Genomic DNA, 23,980 nt, shown 5'->3' with positions numbered 1-23,980 from the left:
TGCCCATTTTGCATTCTGCTGTTATGCTCTTGGTTTAAACATCAACTCCGAATCTTCTAGTTCTGCTCCCCATCCAAATCCTTTGGCTCTAATCGTGGACAGCAACACATAATATTTTTAAGGTTCTGAAATAAATTACAATACATACTCCAGAGATAGTAGCCTACATAAAACAATGTTTTTATTATTAATTTTTTCATTTTGCATTCTTGTCATTTCATTCTTTTTTATTTTGCAACAGTGCATTTTTAGGTCTGCTAAATTCCTGGCGACACTAACTCCAAAAGCTCCTGTACTAACATTATACTGGACATCGAGGCAAATGAGTATGGCAGAAAACGCTGTATGTTTATGCTTGCTTCCATGAGATGAAAAAACATTTACTAAATATTTTAATTGTTTCACAACATAACTAAATAGATAATAGGGCCATAATTTGCTGTAGAAGGGCAACAAATGTTTAATTACAATGCTATTTTACACTGCAAGTTGCTAAAAGTGAGCTGATAATGACACCATGAGGGAAACCAGGCATCTGGGACCTGCGTGAGCAGGGCAAGCAACTGCTTATCTCCTTAACTAATCATATTGAAAGACTGCGAAGGAAGTGTAAATTAGAATGTGTGAATTCAATGCCAAATCAGGTACAGAATGAGAATTAGGAAAGGGAAAGAAAAATTGGCGATGGAGAGAAAAAGAAGACAAGATGGAAAAATAAAAACAAATTGAAATTTTTAAATCTTCAACAATTAAAACCTAAAAGAATGAGCCACCACACTTGTAATAGCTAACTTTCAGTGCCAGAGAGGTTGTTTGGTAGTAATTAACACTTCATATCAGGTTGTTAAAAGGATGCTTAGACTGAGATGGAGAAGAATTAACTCTGTGGCAAATAGTTCATATCTACTGGCCAAATACATCAGCTTCATGCCTTTCAATGGTGATGCAGACAGAGAGATGCCACTTTTGTGAAGCTAACGGCAGAGTGGTGCATCTCTGATAGTAACTCCTGGATTTCTGCACTAAACTTCGTATCTGCCCCTCACCTGAAGCTGCTGCAGCATTTGCACATAAATAATGGCAAGCTCTATTAGCCTCATCGTTGTTTTGACAACAAATAATGGCCCATTGTCTCTATAATTCTTCCACAAAATGTTCAGTGAATTGATTTTGACTTCCTGTTCACTTTTATAGACTCACTGCTGTTGTAATCATTGAAACTATAGTTACATTTATTCATTTTTTAAAAATTAATTGATATACTCACTCATCCTCTAGGTGCTGTGTATGCTTCTGTTGAAAGTGAAGTCTGTGATATTTCCAATGCAGATAGAATTGGTTTCTCAGAAGTTCAACTGCTACAGTTCGTAGTTGATGGCATTAAACTGCTGATCAACATGGATAAATATATTGAACAAGACAGACCTATTGATGACCTTTTTCCTACTCAGAAGTAGATGGACATACATGAATAATTCTGTTTACAGCATATGTGAGCAAATATTAAGTTACAGTAGTGAAATGGAAACAAAAACAAATTTTTTGTATTAGGCTGTTTAAAAATCATCCATGATTCACAAAGTTATACACTGGGACATGCCTGTAATCTGCAAGTCAAAGAAACAAAACAGAATAAAAATCTATTGAGACAAAGTACCTTGTGTCTCTGAAATAAAACATTAATTTACAAATGAGAATATGGTGTTACATGTTGATGATTGTATATTTTTAAACTTCAATACTTTTGAATTGTATTTTCTGTACAAGGATCACAACCAGCAACGAAGATGGTTGAGTCTTACACTATGTCATACAAATTGCAGCAGGCCAGAAGCAGGAAAAAAATTGTTGCGTTGACGAGGTTAGGTTTTGGGATCTCCAACAAGTTGATCGCCATAAAACAAAGATATGCTCTCCAGTAGGATTTCTTTCCTCAATTTCCTCTACATCTGAAAGAAATGGCTCCTCGCTGAGGCATAATTCCATGGGTTCTGAGTACTTTTAAGAACCTCACCGAAGTGACCATTATTCATGTGTGTTTCTGGACAGTTAAATCTAGCAAGCTGTTCAACTGCTGGTGGGGAAACTGATCCCAACTTCACTAAACATCAATACTTCCATCAGGGGTTGCTGCAGTTACCCAAAGCAGCAACTCTGGCCAGTTTACCTTAGCCCAGACATATTGAGGCCATTTGTTGCACCCTTACCACAGCCTTGACCAAGGGCGTTTTAGAACAGACTGCAGATTGAACTTGGGACGTTCCTAGTCTGTCTAAATTTGATGAACAAGTGGGAGTTCTAAAAAATTAATTTCTTATAGTACTTCTGGGTGGGTTGAGGAGCAAAAAGAGGAATTAGCATTAAATCCTCAATTTTCCCTTACTCTTCTCCTTTTAACAAGAGCTTGAAGAATAGCTTCAAAACAATGTTTGAAATGCAAGTCAAAAGCTCAACACTTATAGTGTCCAGTCAATATGAACACAAGTATGAAATTCTGTACCAGAAAATAGAGGTGCCACTTTTTTAATTAATCTTATCTTTTAATTAGTTAGCCTGCATATTTAAATTACAGTTATTAATAGATGTACAACTTTCAGAAGGGACAGTGGAATGAAGGTAGAATAGAAATGTAAATCTCACTTGTATTTAGTTACCAAGTCATAAAGTTACCCAACTGCTCTGAACACAACAGGCCATTTCCAACATTAAAAAATTATTCATAACACATGGCTTGATTACTAGTTCATGTTTGCAATATTTATCATGGGCACTGTAAACTCCTTCATTGGACATGGCATCGCAATTTAAAAAGGCTCATTCTGCCAAATGTCTCACATGCCCCATTTTTTGGTTACATTTAGGTGTTTTAAATGCTCTTCAATGTACTTGGATTCAGGAAAGGTTGCAGCTTTGGCAGTCTTGAAGGCTTCCCAACGCTCAGCTCTGCGTTGTGTTGCATGACCTCTTTCCTGTTCCATGGTCATCCAGGGGCGGCTCAGCCAATACTCTGTCTCCCTTTCGATCTCCAGTCTCTTAATTACATTACGCTTCATTTGCCAAGTAATTTGTCTAGGGCGTCTGTACTTTCCTATCCACTGTTTGCCTGGAATTCCTTTCCGAAGCAAAAATGCTGTAAGAAACATTTTGCCACAACTTTGCCTTGAAAGAAATAATATCAAGAATTGGAATATGACTTGTGGTAAAACATTAAAAATTAAATATATTTTTGCACAAAGGTGGAATTTTAAAATTACTGATCACAAAGATAGGAAAATTTATGATAGAATTGAGGTTCAGCAGTTAACCAGTCAAAAGAGGGAGACGGTCAACCTGTCAAGTCCGAACAGCTGGGAACAAAATTTGCACATGGACAAAGTGCCACAAAGAAAGATTGATTTTGCATTTATATAGTGCCTTTTGCATCTCTAGGACTTCCCAAAGTTCTCTGCAACCAATAATTACTTTTGAAATGTAGTCACTGTTGTTATGTAGGCAAGGTTCTGGAAACTGCAATGAGATAAAATGATAATCAGATATTGATGAAGTAATAAGTGTTCAATTCGACACTGGGAGAACACACTACTTTCCTTCGGGATTTTTTGCATCCACCCAAGAGGGTGGATTGGGCCCATCTGAAATACAACACCTCCAGTAATGCCGCACTCCCTCAGTATTGTAGTGAAGTCTACACTCTGGAGTTGGACTTAAACCATAACGTTCTGACTCAGGCGAGAATACTACCAATGAGGCAAGCTAACACTTAATTTTTATTTGTACACTGTCATGATCAATAATTAGGAACTACACTTTGCAAGAAATTTTGAAACCTAGCCAGTGTTGAGAGTTCTTTTGCCACTGGAAAAAAATAAAATACAGCAATGTGTTACCACTTTTGATCTTCGTATTTTGGGAACCTATTCCAAAATTATTTACAACTGTTAACAACATTTATATAATTATTTGCTCAATTATCTGGTAAATTTATGCTTTTACTTTTGTAACTGTATAGAAATAGAAGGCTATGCTGATACAGTTCAATAAAGTTGGGGTGGGAGGAAGCTTGTGTGGAGCATGGACATTAGCATAGAACAGTTGGTCAAATAGCTTGTTATGGTGCTGTAAATTTAATGTAATTGTCACAATACAACATACCATAACTTCTAAACAAATCAACAGCTACTAAATTCTACATTGTAAATGGGTCTCTCTCCTCAGGTATGGTTCCTCTCACCATTCAAATTTGCTGTCATCACCTCTCTCAAACATCCACCCTTGACCCCCACGTCTTTGCAAACTATTGCCCCAACTCCAATTCCGCTTTCCTCTCCAAAGTCCTTGAACATGTTTTTACCTCTTAAAATGGTCCTGATATTTCCCACAACTTGATATTTGAACCTCTCCAATCAGTTTATGCTTGTGCCACAGCAGTGAAACAGAGCTACTTAAATGACATCCTCTGTGATGGCGATCCTCCTCAACTTCTCTGCAACCTTTGACTAGGCCAACCACACCATCCTTCTCCATGCCCCGTTCAGTGGAACTGACTTTGCTTGGCTCCTCCCTTAGTTATCCAGTCATTGCCAGAGTATCGTCTACAAAGGCTTCCCTTTCTGCTCCCCCAGAGTTACCTCTGGAGTTCCCCCAATGATCTCTTGTTGGGCCCCTCCTAATTTCCCATTTACACGCTGCACCTCAGAGATATCATTCAAATATATAGCATCAAGTTCCAAATGTATGCTTACGGCACCCAGCACTACTTCACCATCAACTCTTTTGACCTCTCCTAGTTGGCAGACTGCTTGTATGACATATAGTCCTAGATGTGCTGGAATTTTCTCTAATAAACTCTGAAGACCAAAGCCACTGCCTTTGGACCCTGCCACAAACTCCATTCCCTTCCCTAGCCAGTACTGAACCAGACTGTTCGCAACCTTGGCATCCTTTTTGACTCCAAGCAGAGATTCCAACCCCATATCTTTTGCATCGCAAAGTCTGCCTGAAGAAATCCTCATTTATATCCTTGTTGCCTCCAAACTCTACTATTCCAATGCTCTCCTGGCTGACCTCCCATTTTCCACTCTCCATAAACTTAAGCTTCTCCAAAACTCTGCTGCCTGTACCCTAAGCTGCACCAGGATCTGTTCACCTACCTATATTGGTTTCTGGAAAATTTAAACTTCTCATCCTAGTGTTCAAATCCCTCCATCAAATCTTGTTGTGGCTCAGTTGGTAGCATTGTCACCTGAGTCAGTAGATCGTGGGTTCAAGTGCAACTCCAGAGATTTGAGCACATTTGAACACTCCTTTCACCCCACCTTTAGCAACAGTACCTTCAGCCATCTACAACCTAAACTCTGGAATTCCCTCACTAAACCGCTCCTCCTTTAAAAACCATAATTAAAACCTACCTCTTTGATCAAGCTTTTAGTTACCCCATCTAAGAACTCTTCCTTCGGCTCTGTCAATCTTTGTCTGAATAGGCCCCTGTTTAGTTCGTGGGGATATTTTCCTACATTAAAAGTGTTATATAAAATGCAAGTTGCTGCTGCCACTTACTTTAAGAAGTTAGGCTAGTAACATCAATATTTGCAGGGATTTCCTACAGATAAGTATGAAAACCTATAACTTAAATAACTTTTATTCTATATGCAAGGACTATAGTAAAGCACATATGCTATGCATAGTAGGCATTAAGGTGATCACTGGAATATGACTTAGATTGTACAAGTGGACTGATGTAATGAGAACTCTCAATTTGTCAAGACTTTTCAATTGTGTTAAAGCCTTACAATTACATATAATTTGTCATTTAATTCAATTTACTGAATAATTTGAATTCAAACACACTAAAAATGTCTCAATTGTTGACTTATTCAAGTTGCTTAATTTGAATTACTAGATAATTTTTTTTTTGGATAAAAAACTGATCAATTATCAAGAATAGACTGCATCCCAAGTGAGGAGCGCATTTGAGAAATTAATTCCAGAAATAACAAAAGAATAGATAGGTGGTTGAACATCAGAGGGGCTGAGGTCAGGGCTGAACAGACTATGTTGCAGAAACAGAAATGAAGCATCATGCTGATTAATAAAATGTGAGCACTAAACCTCAGTGTTGGAATGAACAGGATGAGAGATTTTTGTTCGGCTCCACTTGTGCCTGAATGAGTGCTGGGGTGGGGTGTTTGGGAGAGGGGGGAGCAGCAGTGGTGGGGCCAAAGCAATGGCTTAAAGAAAAAGCAAATCAGGTCAGAAGATTGAACAGAATCTAAAAAACAGCAAAGAATGACTAAAAGATTAATAAGAAGGGAAAAATTAGAGTATGAGAGAAAGCTGGCTAGAAATATAAAAACAGACAGTAAAAGTTTCTATAGATATTTAAAAAAGAAAAGAGTTAACAAAGTGAGCGTTGGTCCTATAGAAAGTGAGTCTAGGGAATTAATAAGGAAAAATAAGGAGATGGCAGAGGGAGGGAGGAACTCAAGAAAATTACAATCACCAGGGAAATAGGACTGACCAAAGTGTTGGAGCTGTGGGCTGACAAGTCCCTGGGTCCTGATATACTGCATCCTAGGGTCTTAAAATAAGTGGCTAGAGAGATAGTTGATGCATTGGTTTTAATTTTCCCAAATTCCCTAGATTTGGGATGGTTCCATTAGATTGAAAATTACAAATGCAACTCCTTTACTCAAAAAGGGAGAAGGAAAGCAGGAAACCACAGGCCAGTTAACTTAACACCTTTCTTAGGTGTTAGAAAACGTTAGACGCTATTATTAAAGACGTTATAGCAGGGCATTGAGAAAAATTCAAGGTAATCAGGCAGAGTCAACATGGTTTTGTGAAAGGAAAATCATGTTTAACCAATTTATTGGAGTTCTTTGAAGTAACATGTATTGCGAATAAAGGGGAACTAGTGGATGTACTGCATTCCATAAGGCATTTGATAAGGTGTCACATTAAAGGTTACTGTGGAAAATAAAAGCTCAATGGTGTAGGGGGTAACATATTGGCATGGATAGTAGATTGGCTAGCAAACAGGAAACAGAGAATAGGCATAAATGGGTCATTTTCTGATTGGCAAAATGCAACGAGTGGTGTGCCCTCAACTTTTTACAATTTATATAAATGATTTGGATGAAGGCACCGAAGGTATGGTTGCTAAATTTGCTGATAACACAAAGATATGTAGGAAATTAAGTTGTGAAGAGGACATAAGGAGGCTACAAAGGGATATAGATAGGTTAAGTGAGTGGGCAAGGATCTGGCAAATGCAGTATAATGTGGGAAAATGTGAAATTGTCCATTTTGGCAGGAAGAATAAAAAAAGCACATTATCTAAATGGTGAGAGATTGCAGAGCTCTGAGATGCTGAGGGTGCATGAATTGCAAAAGGTAAGTATGCAGGTACAGCAAGTGATTAGGAAAGCCAATAGAATGTTATCGCTTATTGCAAGAAGAATTGAATACAAAAATAGGGAGGTTATGCTACAGTTATACAGCGCATTGGTGAGATCACATCTGGAGTACTGTGTACAGTATTGGTCTCCTTATTTAAGGAAGGATGTAAATGTGTTGGAAGCAGTTCTGAGAAGGTTTACTAGACTAATACCTGAAATGGGCAGGTTGTCTTACGAGGAAAGGTTGGACAGGCTAGGCTTGTATCCACTGGAGTTTAGAAGAGTCGAAGGCGACTTGATTGAAACACAAGATTCTGAGGGGTTCTGACAGGGTGGATGTGGAAAGGATGTTACCCCTTGAGGGAGAATCTAGAACTAAGGGTCACCGTTTAAAACTAAGTGGTCGCCCATTTAAAATAGAGATGAGGAGCAACTTTTTCTCTCAGAGGGTCGTGAGTCTTTGGAACCCTCTTCCTCAAAAGGCGGTGGAAGCAGAGTCTTTGAATATCTTTAAGGTAGAGGTAGATAGATTATTGATTAGCAAGGGGATGAAAGGTTATTGGGGGCAAGCAGGAATGTGGAGTTGAGGTTACAATCAGATCCGCCATGATCTTGTTGACTGACGGAGCAGGCTCGAGAGGCTGAGTGGCCGACTCCTGCTCCTTATTCGTATGTTCCATTATACAGACGTTCACTTGGAGAAAGTCATTAAGTTATCTAGTTAGATAGGCTCTAAAGCACAGAAACAGGCAACTCAGCCCAACTGGCCTCTACCAGTGTTTATATTCCACCTTATTAAAGGCCTTTTGAAAATTCAAATATATTACATCCACTGCATTAGCCTTGTCCTCTCTTTCTGTTACTTCTTCAAAGAATTCAAGAAGGTTGGTCAAGCATGAATTTCCCTTTTGAAATCAGTAATGTCCAGTCTTCGTTTAAGAAATACAGAATACTTTCCTTTATTGGCAGACGTACGGAGTATAAGAGCAGAAGATTATACTTGACCTATATAAAATACTTGCTAGACCACAGCTAGAGTACGGTGTACAGTTCTGTTCTCCACATTACAGGAAGCATGTAATCACATTAGAGAGGGTATGGAGAAGATTTACAGGAATGTCACCAGGAATGCAGAATTCTAGCGATGAGGAAAGATCGGATAGGCTGGGGTCTTTTTTTTTTTGGGAACACAGAAGGCTAAGGGGAGATTTAATTGAGGTATATAAAATTATGAATGGCCTAGAGTAGATAGATAGGACTTGGTTGCGTTAGCAGAGATGTAGATAACCCAAAGGCATAGATTTAAAGGGATTGGTAGAATGATGAAAGAGGAGTTGAGGAGAATGTTTTCACTCAGAAAATGGTGGGGGTCTGAAACTTACTGCCTCGAAGAGCGGAAGAGGCAGAAGCCCTCATTGCATTAAAAAAAATACTTGGGCATGTAGTTGAAGTGCCGTTAACCTACAGGGCTACAGACCAAGAGCTGGAAAGTGGGATTAGACAGGATCTCTCTATTTTGGCCTGCACAGAAATGATGGGCTGAATGGCCTCTTTCCGTAAATTTTTATGTTTCAATTAATTATATTTTTGGTTTCTAGATGTCTTTCGATTATATATTTGAGTAAAGGTTCCATTATCTTCCCTATCACTGACATAGTTCCCTGGACTTGTTCAATCTCCGTTTTTTAATTATTAAAACAACATTTAGCTGGTTCCAAACCTCTGGCACTATTCTCGTTTCTAATTTTGTTTTTAAAAGTGTCTTTGCTATCTCTTCCCTAATTTGTGTGCGTGGATGTAATCCAGCTGGGGCAGAACTTTAACCTCTCTAAGTTTGATTAGTTTATCAATTGTCTTGCCATTTTCTAACTTAAATTTCACTGTACCTTTTTTCATCTCTTCTAATGTGATGCCCACCCTGTCAACCTCACTAGAAAATAAAGAGGCAAAGTAGTTAACTCAAAATTTATGCCATTGCGATGTCATTACATGTGAGTGTATCTTGTGTATTCCTTTTGGCCCAATCCCCATTTTCTCTTTATTGATATCTGCAGAATGCTTTACCATTTCTTTGCATATTCCTTGCTAATTTAATTTTGAAGTTTACCTTTGCTTTCCTGGTTGTTTTTCAACTTCTTCCTAACCTTTTTGTATCCTCTTTCGCTAGCCTCTTTGTCTATTTAATTAGTGTATGCCTTCCCCTTCAGTTTAACTTTTGACCTAACCTCATTATTCATCTAGTGTTTCATTATTGACTAGTTGACTCTTTTAAGCATAATATATTTCTGCAGAACTCTATCTTTTATACCATTTTCTAGAACAGCTTTTTCCCAGTTTACTGAAAATTTAATTCCGTTCAGTCCATCAAAATAGCTTTCCCCCCAATTCTTTGGTCTTTAATATATTTCTCAATCATTATTTTAAACCTTACTTTACCTATGCTTGCTTACTTCTTTGATCTAATCCATTTCCCACTACAATACAACTTCCCAGTACTCACCCTCTAGCTCACAAAGGTCAGCCTTCAGCTGCCAGAAGCCCAATGAAGAAACTACGGACAGAGCAACAAACTGCAGGAGCTGCAACTGACAGTAAAAGCTGGAAATAGGTGAGGCAGTGTCAGGGCCCGATTAACGTTTGGGTGGCAGATCCTTGCGTGACCCGGAGAGTTTATCCTCCCCTGTTTCTGCTGAAGAAATTACAGGTTTCGTTCCACTTCTCCGCCCTGAAACAAACTTAGGCGCCACTCCAGCTCATTCACTCAACGGCCTCTCGCTCCATCTGCTTCACAACGCCGCATAGCCAGACACCACCTCGGAAAAACCCAACATCCGATTGGCCCACAAACCCCGCCCCCAGAGAATACACAAGCAAACAGCAATATTATTGGCTCTCATCTGCAATGTTAGTAACAAAGATTATGATTGGCGGAACAAAAACAAGAAATGCTGGATTCACTCAGCTGGTCTGGCAGCATCTGTGGAAAGAGAAGCAGAGTTAACGTTTCGGGTCAGTGACCCTTCTTCGGAACTGACAAATATTAAAAGTTTATAAACAAGTGAGGTGGAGGTGGAGGTGGAGGTGGGGCAAGAGATAACAAAGGAGAAGGTGTAGATTGGACAAGGCCACATAGCTGACCAAAAGGTCATGGAGCAAAGGCAAACAATATGTTAATGGTGTGTTGAAAGACAAAGCATTAGTACAGAAAAGGTGTTAACGGACTGAATATTGAACAGCAGCAAGTGCAAACATGAAAAAAAAAGTGGGTAAGTAAACTGAACAAACTAAGATGAAATAAAATAAATGCCAAAAAAAGGTATCGGACAATGTATGGTCTGCCTAACACCCATCTCCTTCCCCTCCCCAGCCCTTTTTTGTATTTACTTTATTTTGTTTCTTTATTTTTTTTACCATGTGCTTGCCCATTGGTTTTTTCATAGTTCTGGCTGGGGCTGTTCATTATTCTGTCATTTAACAGCCTCTGTGCAATAATGCCTTGTCTTTCACCACACCCATCGCACATTTTCTTTGCCTTTGCCCCATGACCTTTTTATCTCTCAGGCCCTCTGTCCGATCACCACCTTCGCTTTTTTTTTTCCCCACCACCGCTTTATTAGCTTAAAAGCTATTACATTTCTATCCTTTGCTAGTTCTGATGAAAGGTCACTAACCTGAAACGTTAACTTTGCTTCTCTCTCCACAGATGGTGCCAGACCTGCTGAGTATTTCCAGCACTTTTTATTAGATTTCCAGCATCTGCTGTATTTTGTTTGCATCTCTTTCCCCCCTCCCCCACAACATCTGACACCCAGCTCCTCCCCCTCCTCCCCACCATTCGAAACCCAGCTCCTCCCCCTTCCCCCCATCAGACACCCAGCTCCTCCCCCTCACCCCACCATTCGAAACCCAGCTCCTCCCCCTTCCCCCCATCAGACACCCAGCTCCTCCCCCTCACCCCACCATCAGACACCCAGCTCCTCCCCCTCACCCCAGCATCAGACACCCAGCTCCTCCCCCTCACCCCACCATCAGACACCCAGCTCCTCCCCCTCACCCCACCATCAGACACCCAGCTCCTCCCCCTCACCCCACCATCAGACACCCAGCTCCTCCCCCTCACCCCACCATCTGACACCCAGCTCTTCCCCAACCTCCCTCCTCACCCAACACCCATCTCTCTGCCCTGCACCATCTGACACCCAGCTCTTCCCCAACCTCCCTCCTCACCCAACACCCATCTCTCTGCCCTGCACCATCTGACACCCAGCTCTTCCCCAACCTCCCTCCTCACCCGACACCCATCTCCCCTCCCCGCACCATCCGACACCCAGCTCCTCCCCTCCCCATCCGACACCCAGCTCCTCACCCCACCATCTGACACCCAGCTCCTCCCCCTCACCCCATCTAACACCCAGCTCCTCCCCCATACACCATCTGACACCCAGCTCTTCCCCAACCTCCCTCCTCACCCAACACCCATCTCTCCGCCCTGCACCATCTGACACCCAGCTCTTCCCTAACCTCCCTCCTCACCCAACACCCATCTCTCCGCCCTGCACCATCTGACACCCAGCTCTTCCCTAACCTCCCTCCTCACCCGACACCCATCTCCCCTCCCCGCACCATCCGACATCCAGCTCCTCCCCTCCCCTCCCCATCCGACAGCCAGCTCCTCCCCCTCACCCCACCATCCGACACCCAGCTCCTCCCCCTCACCCCATCTGACACCCAGCTCCTCCCCCTCACCCCATCTGACACCCAGCTCTTCCCCAACCTCCCTCCTCACCCAACACCCATCTCTCCGCCCTGCACCATCTGACACCCAGCTCTTCCCCAACCTCCCTCCTCACCCGACACCCATCTCCCCTCCCCGCACCATCCGACACCCAGCTCCTCCTCCCCCTCACCCCACCATCCGACACCCAGCTCTTCCCCAACCTCCCTCCTCACCAAACACCCATCTCTCCGCCTTGCACCATCTGACACCCAGCTCTTCCCCAACCTCCCTCCTCACCCGACACCCATCTCCCCTCCCCGCACCATCCGACACCCAGCTCCTCCCCTCCCCTCCCCATCCGACACCCAGCTCCTCCACCTCCTCACCCGACACACACCTCTTCCCACCCCCTCCTCACCCGACACCCACCTCTTCGCACCCCCTCCTCACCCGACACCCACCTCTTCCCCCCCCCTCCACCTCACCATCCGACACCCAGCTCCCTCCCCTCCACCTCACCATCCGACACCCAGCTCCTCCACCTCCCCACCCGACACCCACCTCTTCTCCCCCCCCCCTCCACCTCACCATCCGACACCCAGCTCCCTCCCCTCCACCTCACCATCCGACACCCCCCTCCACCTCACCATCCGACACCCAGCTCTTCCCCCCCTCCCCCACCTCACCATCCGACACCCAGCTCCCCCCCCTTCACCTCACCATCCGACACCCAGCTCCCTCCCCTCCACCTCACTATCCGACACCCAGCTCCCCCCCACCTCACCATCCGACACCCAGCTCCTCCCCCACCTCACCCGACTTCCAGCACTTCTCTCCCACCCCCCCCCCCAACCTCACCATCCGACACCCAGCTCCTTCCCCACTCACCATCCAACACCCAGCTCCTCTCCCCCTTACCATCCGACACCCACCTCCCTCCCCCCCACAGTGGGAAGAGAAGGTAAAAGGGCAGATGTTACATCTACTGTGCTTGCATGGAAAGGTGCTGTGTGATAGGGTTTTGGGGTGGTTGAAGAGTCAACCAAGGTGTCCTTCAGAATGCTGGAGGGGGAGGGGAAGATATGTTTGGTGGTGGTAACGTGCTGCAAATTGTGGAGGATGAGCCATTGAATGTGGAGGCTGGTGGGATGGAAGATGGGGATATGGAGAACAATTCTTCGGACACCCTTGCTATTTTAACAATTTCCAGCTTCCTGGTTCTATCTCCTTTTCACTATGGACGTCCAGTTCCTCTACCCCACGCCAGAATCAGTCTGAGTTCCCTCCTCTTCTTCCTTGAATGGAGGCACAATCAGTCCCTACCTACCACCATCCTCTTCCGCCTGGCTAAACTTGTTCTCACGCTGAACAACAACTTTGACTCCACTCACTTACTCCAAATAAAAGGTGTTGCTATGGAAACCTGTATGTGTCCTAGCTATGTCTGCCTTTTAGTGGGACATTCTTTGTTCAAGTCCTTTTCAGGTCCCCTTCCTCACCTCTTTTTCCTGTACATTGTTAACTATACAGGTACTGTTCCCTGCTCTTGTTCTGAACGGAGAAACTCATCAACTTTGCTTCCAATTTCTAGCCTTCCTTTGCCTTCTCATGGTTCATCTCAGACTCTCTCCTTCCTCAAATTCTCATAGCTCCATTTTTGGGGATAGGCTATCACCCAATATCCACTACAAGCCCACTGATACCCACAGCTACCTTGACTACTCTTTCTCCAATCCCACTTCCCGGAAGGACACTCATCCATTCTCCTAGTTTCTCCGTCACATCTCTTCCGATGATGCCACCTTCCTGACCAGTGCTTCTGATATGCCTTCCTTTTTTTTCCCAATCAACCGAGGATTCCCCTCCAGCATGGTTGACAAGGCCATTTACTGTGTCCATCTATGCCCTGTGTTTCTGCTCTTACCCATTCCCTCCCAGAACCACGCTTGGGTTCCCCATATCCTCACTTCCCACCCCACTAGCCTCCACACTAATCAGATCATCCTCCACTATCTCTGGTATGAAGCCACCACTAAACTCATCCTTCCCTTTCCCTTCATTCTGAAGAGATCAATCCTTCATAGCACCCTGGTCAACTCTTCAACAACCCCAAACATTTGCTTGCTTCCCATTGCAGCTTCCTGTGCAAGCACAGAAGCAGCAACATCTGCCTTTCTACCTCCTGCCTGCTGTCTCGGGTCCCAAATACTCCTTCCAGGTGAATCAGCGATTTATTTGCGCTTTCAATTTTAGTATAATGTAGTTGCTACTCATGATGTGACCTCCCTACATTGGGAAGATCAGAAGTAGATCGAGTGATCACTTGGCAGAGCATATGCATTCAATCCACAAGCATAACCTCAAGCTTCTGGTCAATTTTCATTTTAATTCTGTGACCCGCTCCGACCTCTGTTTTCTACATTTTCCAGTAATGATCAACATAACCGCTATGATCAGCTCATCTTTCCATCAGGTACTTTACAGACTTCCTGACTCAATATTGAGTTCAGAAATGTCAGATCATAACCACTGTCCTCATTTTTTCCAGACATCTTTGGTTTCTTTACTTAACTCATTACCAGCCCTTTGTCCCTTTCAACATTTAATCACTCTTATTTTGCACCCCTATCACACAGCTTGCTTTTTGTTCTTTACGCCCTTCCCTGCCTCTGTACTCACTTAACTTTTCCTAATTCTAATGAAAGGTTATTGATCGGAAATGTTAACTGTTCCTCTCTCCACAGACGCTGCTTGACCTGAATATTTCTGGCATTTTCTGTATGAATTACATTATATGAAAGATTTTAAATGTATCTATAAATGGTAATCTTTACAGGCTAACCTGATAGGTCTATGTGGTGATTCTTTTGGGTAAATTACAAGAGGGTAAAATAAAAGCAAAATACTGCAGATGCTGGAAATCTGAAATAAAAATAGAAAGTGCTGGAAAAACTCAGCAGGTCTGGCAGCAGCTGTGGAGAGAAGCAGAGTTAATGTTTTAGGTCAGTGACCTTGGAAGTGGTGGACCTTCGAGGGCATTTAGGGATGGGCAATAAATGCTGGCCTTGTCAATGCCGCCCACATCCCAGGCAGGAATAATGAAAAAAAGTCATGTTCTCCTCTTAGAAAGAAGTTGATTCCTCAATGGGATATGGTTCCAGGGTAGAGTTGGGAAGTTATTACAAATCCCCTTCCCTACCCCACACAACCACAATGTTGCAAACGTTGATATCCAAATATAATTGGGCATTCTCGTCAAGAACCACCTTTACAATCAGTAGACAAAGGGTTCTTCAATTCCATTAGTCTGCACTAGATTTTCATCCTTAAAGATGAATTAATGCAAAACTATCACCCAGACCCTAAAAGTGTAGCCCAACTAATTACTGTAAAAGAAAACATTTGTAAAAGTATAACCAAAATTTCTTTTGTTTGGGGAAAAATGAAACAAAAAACTCGTCGTACCAAAGATATACAAATAAGTCCCCAGGGCCTGATGGGATCTACCCTAGAATACTGAGGGAGGCAAGGGAAGAAATTGCTGGGACCTTGACAGAAATCTTTGCATCCTCATTGGCTACAGGTGAGGTCCCAGAGGACTGGAGAATAGTCAATGTTGTGCCTTTGTTTAAGAAGGGTGGCAAGGATAATCCAGGAAATTATAGGCCGGTGAGCCTTACGTCAGTGGTAGGGAAATTATTAGAGAGGATTCTTCGGGTCAGGATTTACTCCCATTTGGAAACAAACGAACGTATTAGCGAGAGACAGCATGGTTTTGTGAAGGGGAGGTCATGTCTTACTAATTTGATTGAGTTTTTTGAGGAAGTGGCGAAGATGATTGATGAGGGAAGGGCAGTGGATGTAGTCTATATGGACTTCAGTAAAGCCTTTGACAAGGTCCCTCATGGCAGACTGGTGCAAAAGGTAAAGTCACACGGGATCAGAGGTGAGCTGGCAAGATGGATACAGAACTGGCTCGGTCATAGAAGACAGAGGGTATCAGTGGATGGGTGTTTTTCTGAATGGAGGGATGTGACTAGTGGTGTTCCGCAGGGATCAGTGCTGGGACCTTTGCTGTTTGTAGTATATGTAAATGATTTGGAGGAAAATGTAGCTGGTCTGATTAGTAAGTTTGCGGACGACACAAAGGTTGGTGGAGTTGCGGATAATGATGAGGATTGTCAGAGGATACAGCAGGATATAGATCGGTTGGAGACTTGGGCGGAGAAATGGCAGATGGAGGTTAATCCGGACCAATGTGAGGTAATGCATTTTGGAAAGTCTAATGCAGGTGGGAGGTATATAGTAAATGGCAGAACCCTTAGGAGTATTGACAGGCAGAGAGATCTGGGCGTACAGGTCCACATGTCACTGAAAGTGGCAACGCAGCTGGATAAGGTAGTCAAGAAGGCATACGGCATGCTTGCCTTCATTGGTCAGGGCATAGAGTATAAAAATTGGCAAGTCATGTTGCAGCTGTACAGAACCTTAGTTAGGCCACACTTAGAATATTGTGTGAAATTCTGGTCGCCACACTACCAGAAGGACGTGGAGGCTTTGGAGAGGGTACAGAGGTTTACCAGGATGTTGCCTGGTCTGGAGGGCATTAGCTATGAGGAGAGGTTGGAAAAACTCGGATTGTTTTCACTGGAACGACGGAGGTGGAGGGGCGACATGATAGAGGTTTACAAAGTTATGAGCGGCATGGACAGAGTGGATAGTCAGAAGCTTTTTCCCAGGGTGGAAGAGTCAGTTACTAGGGGACATAGGGGCAAAATTTAGAGGGGATGTGCGAGGCAAGTTTTTTTTTTTTTACACAGAGGGTGGTGAGTGGAAGCAGATACGATAGCGACGTTTAAGAGACATCTTGACAAATATATGAATAGGAAGGGAATAGAGAGGTATGGGCCCCGGAAGTGCAGAAGGTGCTAATTTAGGCAGGCATCAAGATCGGCGCAGGCTTGGCGGGCCGAATGGCCTGCCTGTGCTGTACTGTTCTTTGTTAGTCAATGACTAGCAGCCAGCGTCTTAAAGGAAACTAAACACTGTTGCTTAAAAATTCCATGAAACATCTCCTGGGAAATCTAATTTTTCCTATTCATATGGATGATTATATTCAAACAATTGAAAATAGATATGATGTACACAAGTGTAGGATTATAAAACTGAGAAAAATCCAAGATAAAACTTGAAGAGCATGCCAATGCAACAGTTAAGACTGCAATAATGTAAAAATGTTAAGAGTTGAGTGTTCACCATCACCAAAGTAGTTTTCAAACTTTGCCAAAAATAGTTATTTTGACACACAAAGGAATTACTCAAACACATAGTTCTGTTTCCTCACAACATTTCAGAAGTATTTAGATGAGCACTTGAAACGCCACCGCACACAAGGCTACGGGCCAAGTGCTGGAAAATGGGATTAGAATAGTTAGGTGTTTGATGGCTGGCACAGACACGATGGGTCGAAGGGCCTGTTTCTGTGCTGTATAACTCTATGACTCTTTCATATGAACAAAAATGGTGAAGCTTACAACAAATGCTTTCATTTTTATAGTTCCTCTAATGTAGTAAAATGTCCCAAGGTGCTTCACAGGAGTGTCAGACAAAATTCAACAGTGAGCCACGAAATATTAGGACAGATGACCCAAAGCTTGGTCAAAAAAGTTGATTTTAAGCAAACATCTTAAAGGAGGAGGGGTAGAGATGCAGAGTTGGTTAGGGAGTAAATTGCTTAGCACCGAGGCAACTGAAGGCTAGAGGCCTACTTTAGGTTGGGAAAACAAACCTGACCGAACCACTGTGGACCTGAGCCCAACCTGGCCTGAGTCCCTCCACTTTTGCCCTGAGCCCTACCCGGCCATCCCTTTACTTACCTCCCGACTCGGAACCTACACGAAGCTGCCGCGCATGCGTGATGACATCATAGCGACATTGTTCTATATTCTATAGTGTAGGTCAGATGGTTTCACAGGTCGGCGCTACATCGAGGGCCGAAGGGCCTGTACTGCGCTGTAATGTTCTATATTCTATATCACTCGCTCACTGCGCAGACTCAGTTTCGTCCCGGACTCCCAGCTCAGGCAAGTATTTTATTTTTAATACTTACCGGCACAGTACTGACCCTGCGTATCCAGCCTGACCCAACTCGGACTTGGCCCGAGCTGACCTGAGCCTGAAAGCCAGAGCCTGAAGATGGGCTCGACCCTACACGAACCGGACAGGTTGTCGGGTTCGGGTCGCAGGCCTCTACTGAAGGTACCACCACCAATAGCAGGGTTGAAGGAAATCAGAGATGCAGAAGAGGCCAGAATTGGAGGAATGCAGGGTTACAGAAATAAGGAGGGGTGAGGCTATGTAGGGATTTTTAAATTCTTGCATTTCTGGACTGGGATCCAATGTAAGTCAGTGAGCAGAGGGCTGATGGGTGAATGGGAGGCTGCAAGTTAGGATACAGGAAGCAAGAGTTGTATGAGTTGCAGTTTATGGAGGGCAAGAGAGGCCAGCCAGGAGAGCACTAGTATAGTCATATCTGGAGATTAACAAGCATGGTTGAGGGTTTCAGCAGCAGATGGACTAAGGCAAGGGCAGAGATAGGCAATATTAGAGGGGAAAGTAAGTGGTATGGACAATGGAGGAGAGGATAGGAGGTTGGAAGCTCAGCTCAGGGTCTAATAAAAACGGAAAGGTTGCGAACAGTCTGGTTCAGCCTCAGACAGTTCAAGAAAATAGGAGTGGAATTTCCTATGACTAATAGGAGTTCGAATGTGGAGTCGGAAAGATACTGCTGTATAGTTTTATTTTGATCATCTTTGTTAGTAATAAGGAGACAACCTCTTTAATTGATGTCATCTTCAATGATTTCACACATCAGTAAATGTGTTCAAAGCAAACATGCATTTTTAACTTGAAGGAAGATCTGTTGCACAATGAACAATACATCTGTACAAAATTCCACATTACCTGTTAGAAAGTAAACTGATTCTTACTTCTGACTCCTTTTGTTCTTTCAGGATAGTTGGTGTCCTGTCGCATAAGCTGCAAACTTTGTTGTACTACACAAAACTTTTGGCTCCAAATGGCCATGTTATTATTAGGGTGTGTGTTTTACGTCTTTCATACCTTTTGCTTACACTGTTCGTATCAAAGATGTAGAATAGTTCTTTCTAAGAACATTTTCACAAAACATGTTCATTTGCCACACATTTACACAGTAAAACAAGTTGCAAAGAAAGAAAACTACCAAAAAGTAACAGGAAATTAATAAAAGCACAAAGGATTTATGCTATTTTACATCGAAATCCAATGATCTGATAAAGTTTCCTCTAAAGGGTTAAAAATGAAATAAAAACTTATGCCATATTCAGGTCATTTCAAGTTTGTTTTAATATTGTGCAGTGAAAATGTACTCATGTACCTTGCACTGAACTCCTCTCAATTAACATCAAGGGGGAGGGGCAAGTGTGACTTTCCAAGCATCTTCTAAGGCAACAAAATCGAAGTCATTCTGAAACACAACCATCAAAGGAAAGAAGCTACATCACAGAATATTTACACTCCAAAGCTTCGATCTAATGCTGCTGTATGTTTATGCAACCATACAAAGATTTAGTTCATCTTCTGATAATCAGGGTTCCAGATTTGATCACAGCATGTACACTGACAGATTTTGATTATTTTTCTAAATCTTCACAAGAGTGCAGGCAGCGTCAAATGCTAATATTACAATAATTACAACATAAAATACAATTGCACAATTAACCTACATGGTTAATTTGGTACAAAACAAGTATTAAATGTACCAGTACTAGTGGTTTTACATAGTACATTACTAGTTATAAAGGAAAATAAATCCTTTAATTGGTGAAGGCCTAATAATTACAATGCTGCACATTACAGGTATACTGTCCTGGAATAAATACAAGAAATCTGGTAAACTATTCAGCACAGGTGATTACAGTAGAACAGGAAATCATACAACCACTTAACATGTGAGCATTACCATTTTATTGTACAAGTTGGAAAATGAACTTGATAGATATTTGTAGCGTCATACAGCACAAAAGGGAAATAAGAGGGCCATCTTCCTCAAAGATGAATGTCAATTCCTGAGACAATTTTCCCAAAAGCTGTTTTGTGCCATTAATGAAAACATTACAGTATGGAGGGAAGAGCACTGGGCACCAAGATAACATATTTAAAAGATCATAATGGCTTTTTTTTTTGATGGGGGAGGCAAAGGGTCGATTTAATTTCACGAACAAAGAAATCAAAAATCTTAATTTATCTAACATCCAAAAATGTAGTTAGTGTTAAAGAACTTCAAAAGTTCAAATACACTTTTTGGAACATTAAAATGGGTATTTCTGTACATAAATCAGGACACAGCTATACAATACCTGTAGATGTTAGGTATTACTCTTTATTGTACAACTATATGAACATAAGCTGTGACAATGCTCAATATACTTACCTGTACATGTGGAAATAAGATCACAATTCTTTAAAGCTAATTCACAATAAGCCATACAGACCTGGGTTTTACAATTTAGAATCACAATGTATATAACCTTATTGCGACGGAAATTTCTAACCGTTTCGTTTATTTGTATGAGGAAAAAGGGTCAGTGGCAAAACTCACGCACATTAGCAATAATACCAGTACATTCAAGAGTGAACTGTACATCACACAAGAAACCTCCCTGATCCCACAATTACAGTTTCTCTTTACAACTTCAGCTCATTTGCAATTTTGGATGCAATGTTCTTGAATGCCATAGATGTCCCAGATATTCGCTTAAAGCGAACACCATTTAGAGACAAACGTGGCAGCTTGCAGACTTCCATTTCCCACTGAACCAAGTTGTCCTGCCGAGCGTCCCCATGAACACAGAACAAGAGGAACCTTTCCCTTTGCTCATAGTCACAGTTATTAGCGTCCAGCACCTTTCGGATCTCTCGCATCATATCGTTGGGATCCATTGAGCTGGTGGTCTTCATGCTCCATGTGAACCTCAAAGACCTTGGTTTTGCATCTTTGTTGTCATCCCTTTCTCTGTCCTTTGCTTCTGATATACTTCTGAAATTAGATAAAGACCATGCAGTCATTCAAGGATATGGGAACTACTTTTAGATTCTTGGCCTGTATTAACAAACATGACTCTATGACATCTATCATATTGCAAAATTCAATAAAGTTACTCTAAATAGAATGCAAATCTCAGAAACTTTGATTCCTTACTTAGATACATTTGTAGCATCTACAATGTAGAATAAAACTGCCAGCAATTTCTAGCTAAAGCAGCAAGTGTTAATTTGAAGAACGCCCAGCTGAAACAACGCTGATTGTTTAGCTAGCTGATGTACTTCTTTCCTCGCCATTTCACAATTACAACTATTGAAATGGTATGGCTTGAGCAAAAGTATTAAATGGTGCTGCACTACAGCTTTTGATAGACTAAAGGTAGCTCAAATGTTAATTGCACCATCTCCAAAACTTGCAGTTGATGTTTCAATCATTAGTTGTTCTGAAATATAGTAGTGGTCTTTGCTAAGAAGCAGCAAGTTTGAAGACAAACTTAGATTTATCTTGGGGTACACATCGACAACACGTTTAAGAACATTATACAAATTAATTTAGCACCCCAGGATGTAGAGACCGGAAACAAAACATTGAAATAGATTAGTTCCACTGGAACTAGCAGTCACCTCCCAAATTAACTTTTAAAACAATAGTTATTAATTTTGGAGCAATCATTAGGTTATGTGAATAATTTTAATGGCTTCCAGCTTCAGAAATAGTATACAGAGGAAAAAAAAATCAAAAACCAAAAATAAAACCCCTTTGTTTTTCATATAATTTTCTATCTCCTGCCCAACATTTTCTATGCCTCACCCAAGTAATCCTTCCTAAGAGAGCAGGTGTGCAAAATATACAAACATTCTTGAGCTGTGAAGTATTGAACCAGCATGATCCTCCTAATCAGGAGTAGTGTAACTGCTTTCATAGGAATTCCTAGACCAAAAAAGACTGAATCCATCTAATTCACTTTCTATCATCCGGGCAGTTGCATAACACTACGATAATGGAGCTGTTGACTAATCATAATAATTAGTTTCGATCATTTAGTTTATAACAGACCCAAACATGAGGTTTGGCCCCATAGGCCCAAAGTCACCTTTATCCTCCCAAGCCTGCTATAATTACCAAGTCATGTCTCAAGTTACTCATATACTGTATTCCAAAATGTTATTTTCTGAAAGAAAATCTAATTTCCATTTCTTAGCATTGAAAAAACTTTGCATCATGAAAATGATTGTCTACTACTCTACCAAAACTAACAGTAGTGTGGATGTCATGTCTGGCATAAGATAGATAAAACTTTAAAAAAATCTCCATGAACAATTTACTACCTGTGAGAGACACACCACACAGTTTCATCGTTTCTTTCTGGATCTCCAACATTAAGTGGCATGTCAGGACTATAAATCATGTAAACTAAGTGGTTCTTATGACACATGAATTACCAGCCCTAAGTGGCTGAGGAGAGCTTTGTCGAAACTATTGGTGGAGTGGTGCAAATTGTCCAGCAGGTTGTGGAGAATTGGAGTTCATGGCATATTCTCCTCTTCGCCATAAATCGCTGGGTTTTTAAGAAACTAATAATGGAGAGTGCCATAAACTTGCCATTATTTTTCCAGCAGTTTCTGCATCAAAATAATTATTGCATCTCCAAACTATAAAATGTTTTGTGGAACACCACAAGTCATATTTTATAGATTGTTTCCATCCTGCAATCATATTTTACCCACCTATGCAGAAGAATCTTGTCTGCAAATTAACTAATCTTCGAAGTAAATCATAAGGAAAGAGTTATAAATCCAGGCAACAAGCAAGTCATTTATCAAAACCCTCTGGCTAGAAAGGAGAAATCCTGAATTTTAAAGCCAAAGTGAACTGTAGTCGAATCCAATGACTACAAATGTGCAAAGACCAGTAGTAGTTCTCATTAAGGAACTGTCTTATTGAAGTTTGGACTTCAGTACCGGTAAAATAAAGTTTCTTCTGAAACCAACGGTAAAATTTTGTTACAATCAGAGGTCTGTAATAAAAGCTATAAAAGGTTCCACTGTATTCCACCTGATACAGTAAATTACAGAGATAATGCAACCAGCATAATTAAGATTCAACTTATGGCCTATAGAATTTATGATGAAACCTGGGGCAGCAAGATAAAATTTGACATTGTAATGGGAGTACATATTCAAGTTCTCATCATACCAGTGATTTATCTCACATTCTGAAAGAGTCTTGAGCATTGCTTTGCACTTGAATTTGAGGATACCCTTGAGCGTTGTGTTGCTGCTGTACTTTACACTGCACTGTTCCTGTCTGAGGTGAAATGAGCCAATTTATCCTACATTAACTGCAGCATTTTGAAGCATAACTAGTAGCAAGCTAGCATAAATACTTAACAGTCGTCCTGCTGGGTGGGACTGCACTCACCTGGTTCCATTCTTATCTATCCAGTCGTAGTTAGAGAATCACCTGCAATGGCTTCTCTCCCCACTCCTGCACCATTACCTCTGGTGTCCCCCAAGGATCTATCCTTGTCCGTCTCCTATTTCCCATCTACATGCTACCCTTGGCAACATCATCCACATGTTCGCTAATGACACCCTGCTCTACCTCACCACCACCCTTCTTGACCCCTCCACTGTCCCTAAATTGTCTGACTGGTGGTCTGGCATCCAGTACTGGATGAGCACAACTTTGCTCTAAATAAATATTGGGAAGACAAACTCCACCCCAAGCCAATGACATCATCCCTCTCCCAACACTTGGAGGCTGAACCAGACTAAGCAA

General features: G+C 41.9%; 3 protein-coding genes across 10 annotated transcripts in view; 1 reads left to right on the top strand and 2 right to left on the bottom strand.

The window, feature by feature from the left end:
* The window catches only part of LOC137376464 (creatine kinase M-type-like), a 36,792-nt gene extending 35,245 nt beyond the window's left edge, over positions 1-1,547 (top strand). The window contains exon 9 of the mRNA XM_068045082.1: positions 1,279-1,547. Coding sequence (XP_067901183.1) covers positions 1,279-1,457 — 179 coding nt within the window. The 3' untranslated portion in view covers positions 1,458-1,547. The remainder of the gene's footprint in view (positions 1-1,278) is intronic.
* A 1,238-nt stretch (positions 1,548-2,785) lies between these two features.
* mrpl57 (mitochondrial ribosomal protein L57) lies at positions 2,786-10,237 on the bottom strand. 3 transcript variants are annotated; one of them, XM_068045085.1, is made up of 3 exons: positions 9,898-10,237; positions 9,284-9,327; positions 2,786-3,159 (listed from the first exon to the last, which is right to left on the bottom strand). In XM_068045085.1, the coding sequence occupies exon 3, from the start codon at positions 3,141-3,143 to the stop codon at positions 2,832-2,834; it is 312 nt and encodes a 103-aa protein (XP_067901186.1). In that variant the 5' UTR covers positions 3,144-3,159; positions 9,284-9,327; positions 9,898-10,237; the 3' UTR covers positions 2,786-2,831. The 3 variants fall into 3 exon arrangements, with proteins under 3 accessions (XP_067901186.1, XP_067901185.1, XP_067901184.1); XM_068045084.1 differs by lacking the exon at positions 9,284-9,327 and adding an exon at positions 3,463-3,507; XM_068045083.1 differs by lacking the exon at positions 9,284-9,327 and having other exon boundaries at positions 9,898-10,234.
* A 9,245-nt stretch (positions 10,238-19,482) lies between these two features.
* Positions 19,483-23,980, bottom strand: part of LOC137376463 (serine/threonine-protein kinase MARK1) — a 176,087-nt gene continuing 171,589 nt past the window's right edge. For all 6 annotated transcript variants that reach the window (XM_068045079.1, XM_068045077.1, XM_068045074.1 and 3 more), the window contains one exon: positions 19,483-21,193. In XM_068045079.1, the coding sequence (XP_067901180.1) occupies positions 20,842-21,193 (352 nt within the window). In that variant the 3' untranslated portion in view covers positions 19,483-20,841. The remainder of the gene's footprint in view (positions 21,194-23,980) is intronic.

This window comes from Heterodontus francisci, chromosome 13, assembly GCF_036365525.1.
Source record: "Heterodontus francisci isolate sHetFra1 chromosome 13, sHetFra1.hap1, whole genome shotgun sequence".
Taxonomy (NCBI): Eukaryota; Metazoa; Chordata; class Chondrichthyes; order Heterodontiformes; family Heterodontidae; genus Heterodontus; species Heterodontus francisci.
Note: the sequence above shows the minus strand (reverse complement) of the source record. Positions and strands in the feature narration are given on the sequence as shown.

Excerpts from the sequence above, each read along its gene's own strand:
- mrpl57 (XM_068045085.1), bottom strand. The coding sequence starts at position 3,143 with ATGTTTCTTACAGCATTTTTGCTTCGGAAAGGAATTCCAGGCAAACAG.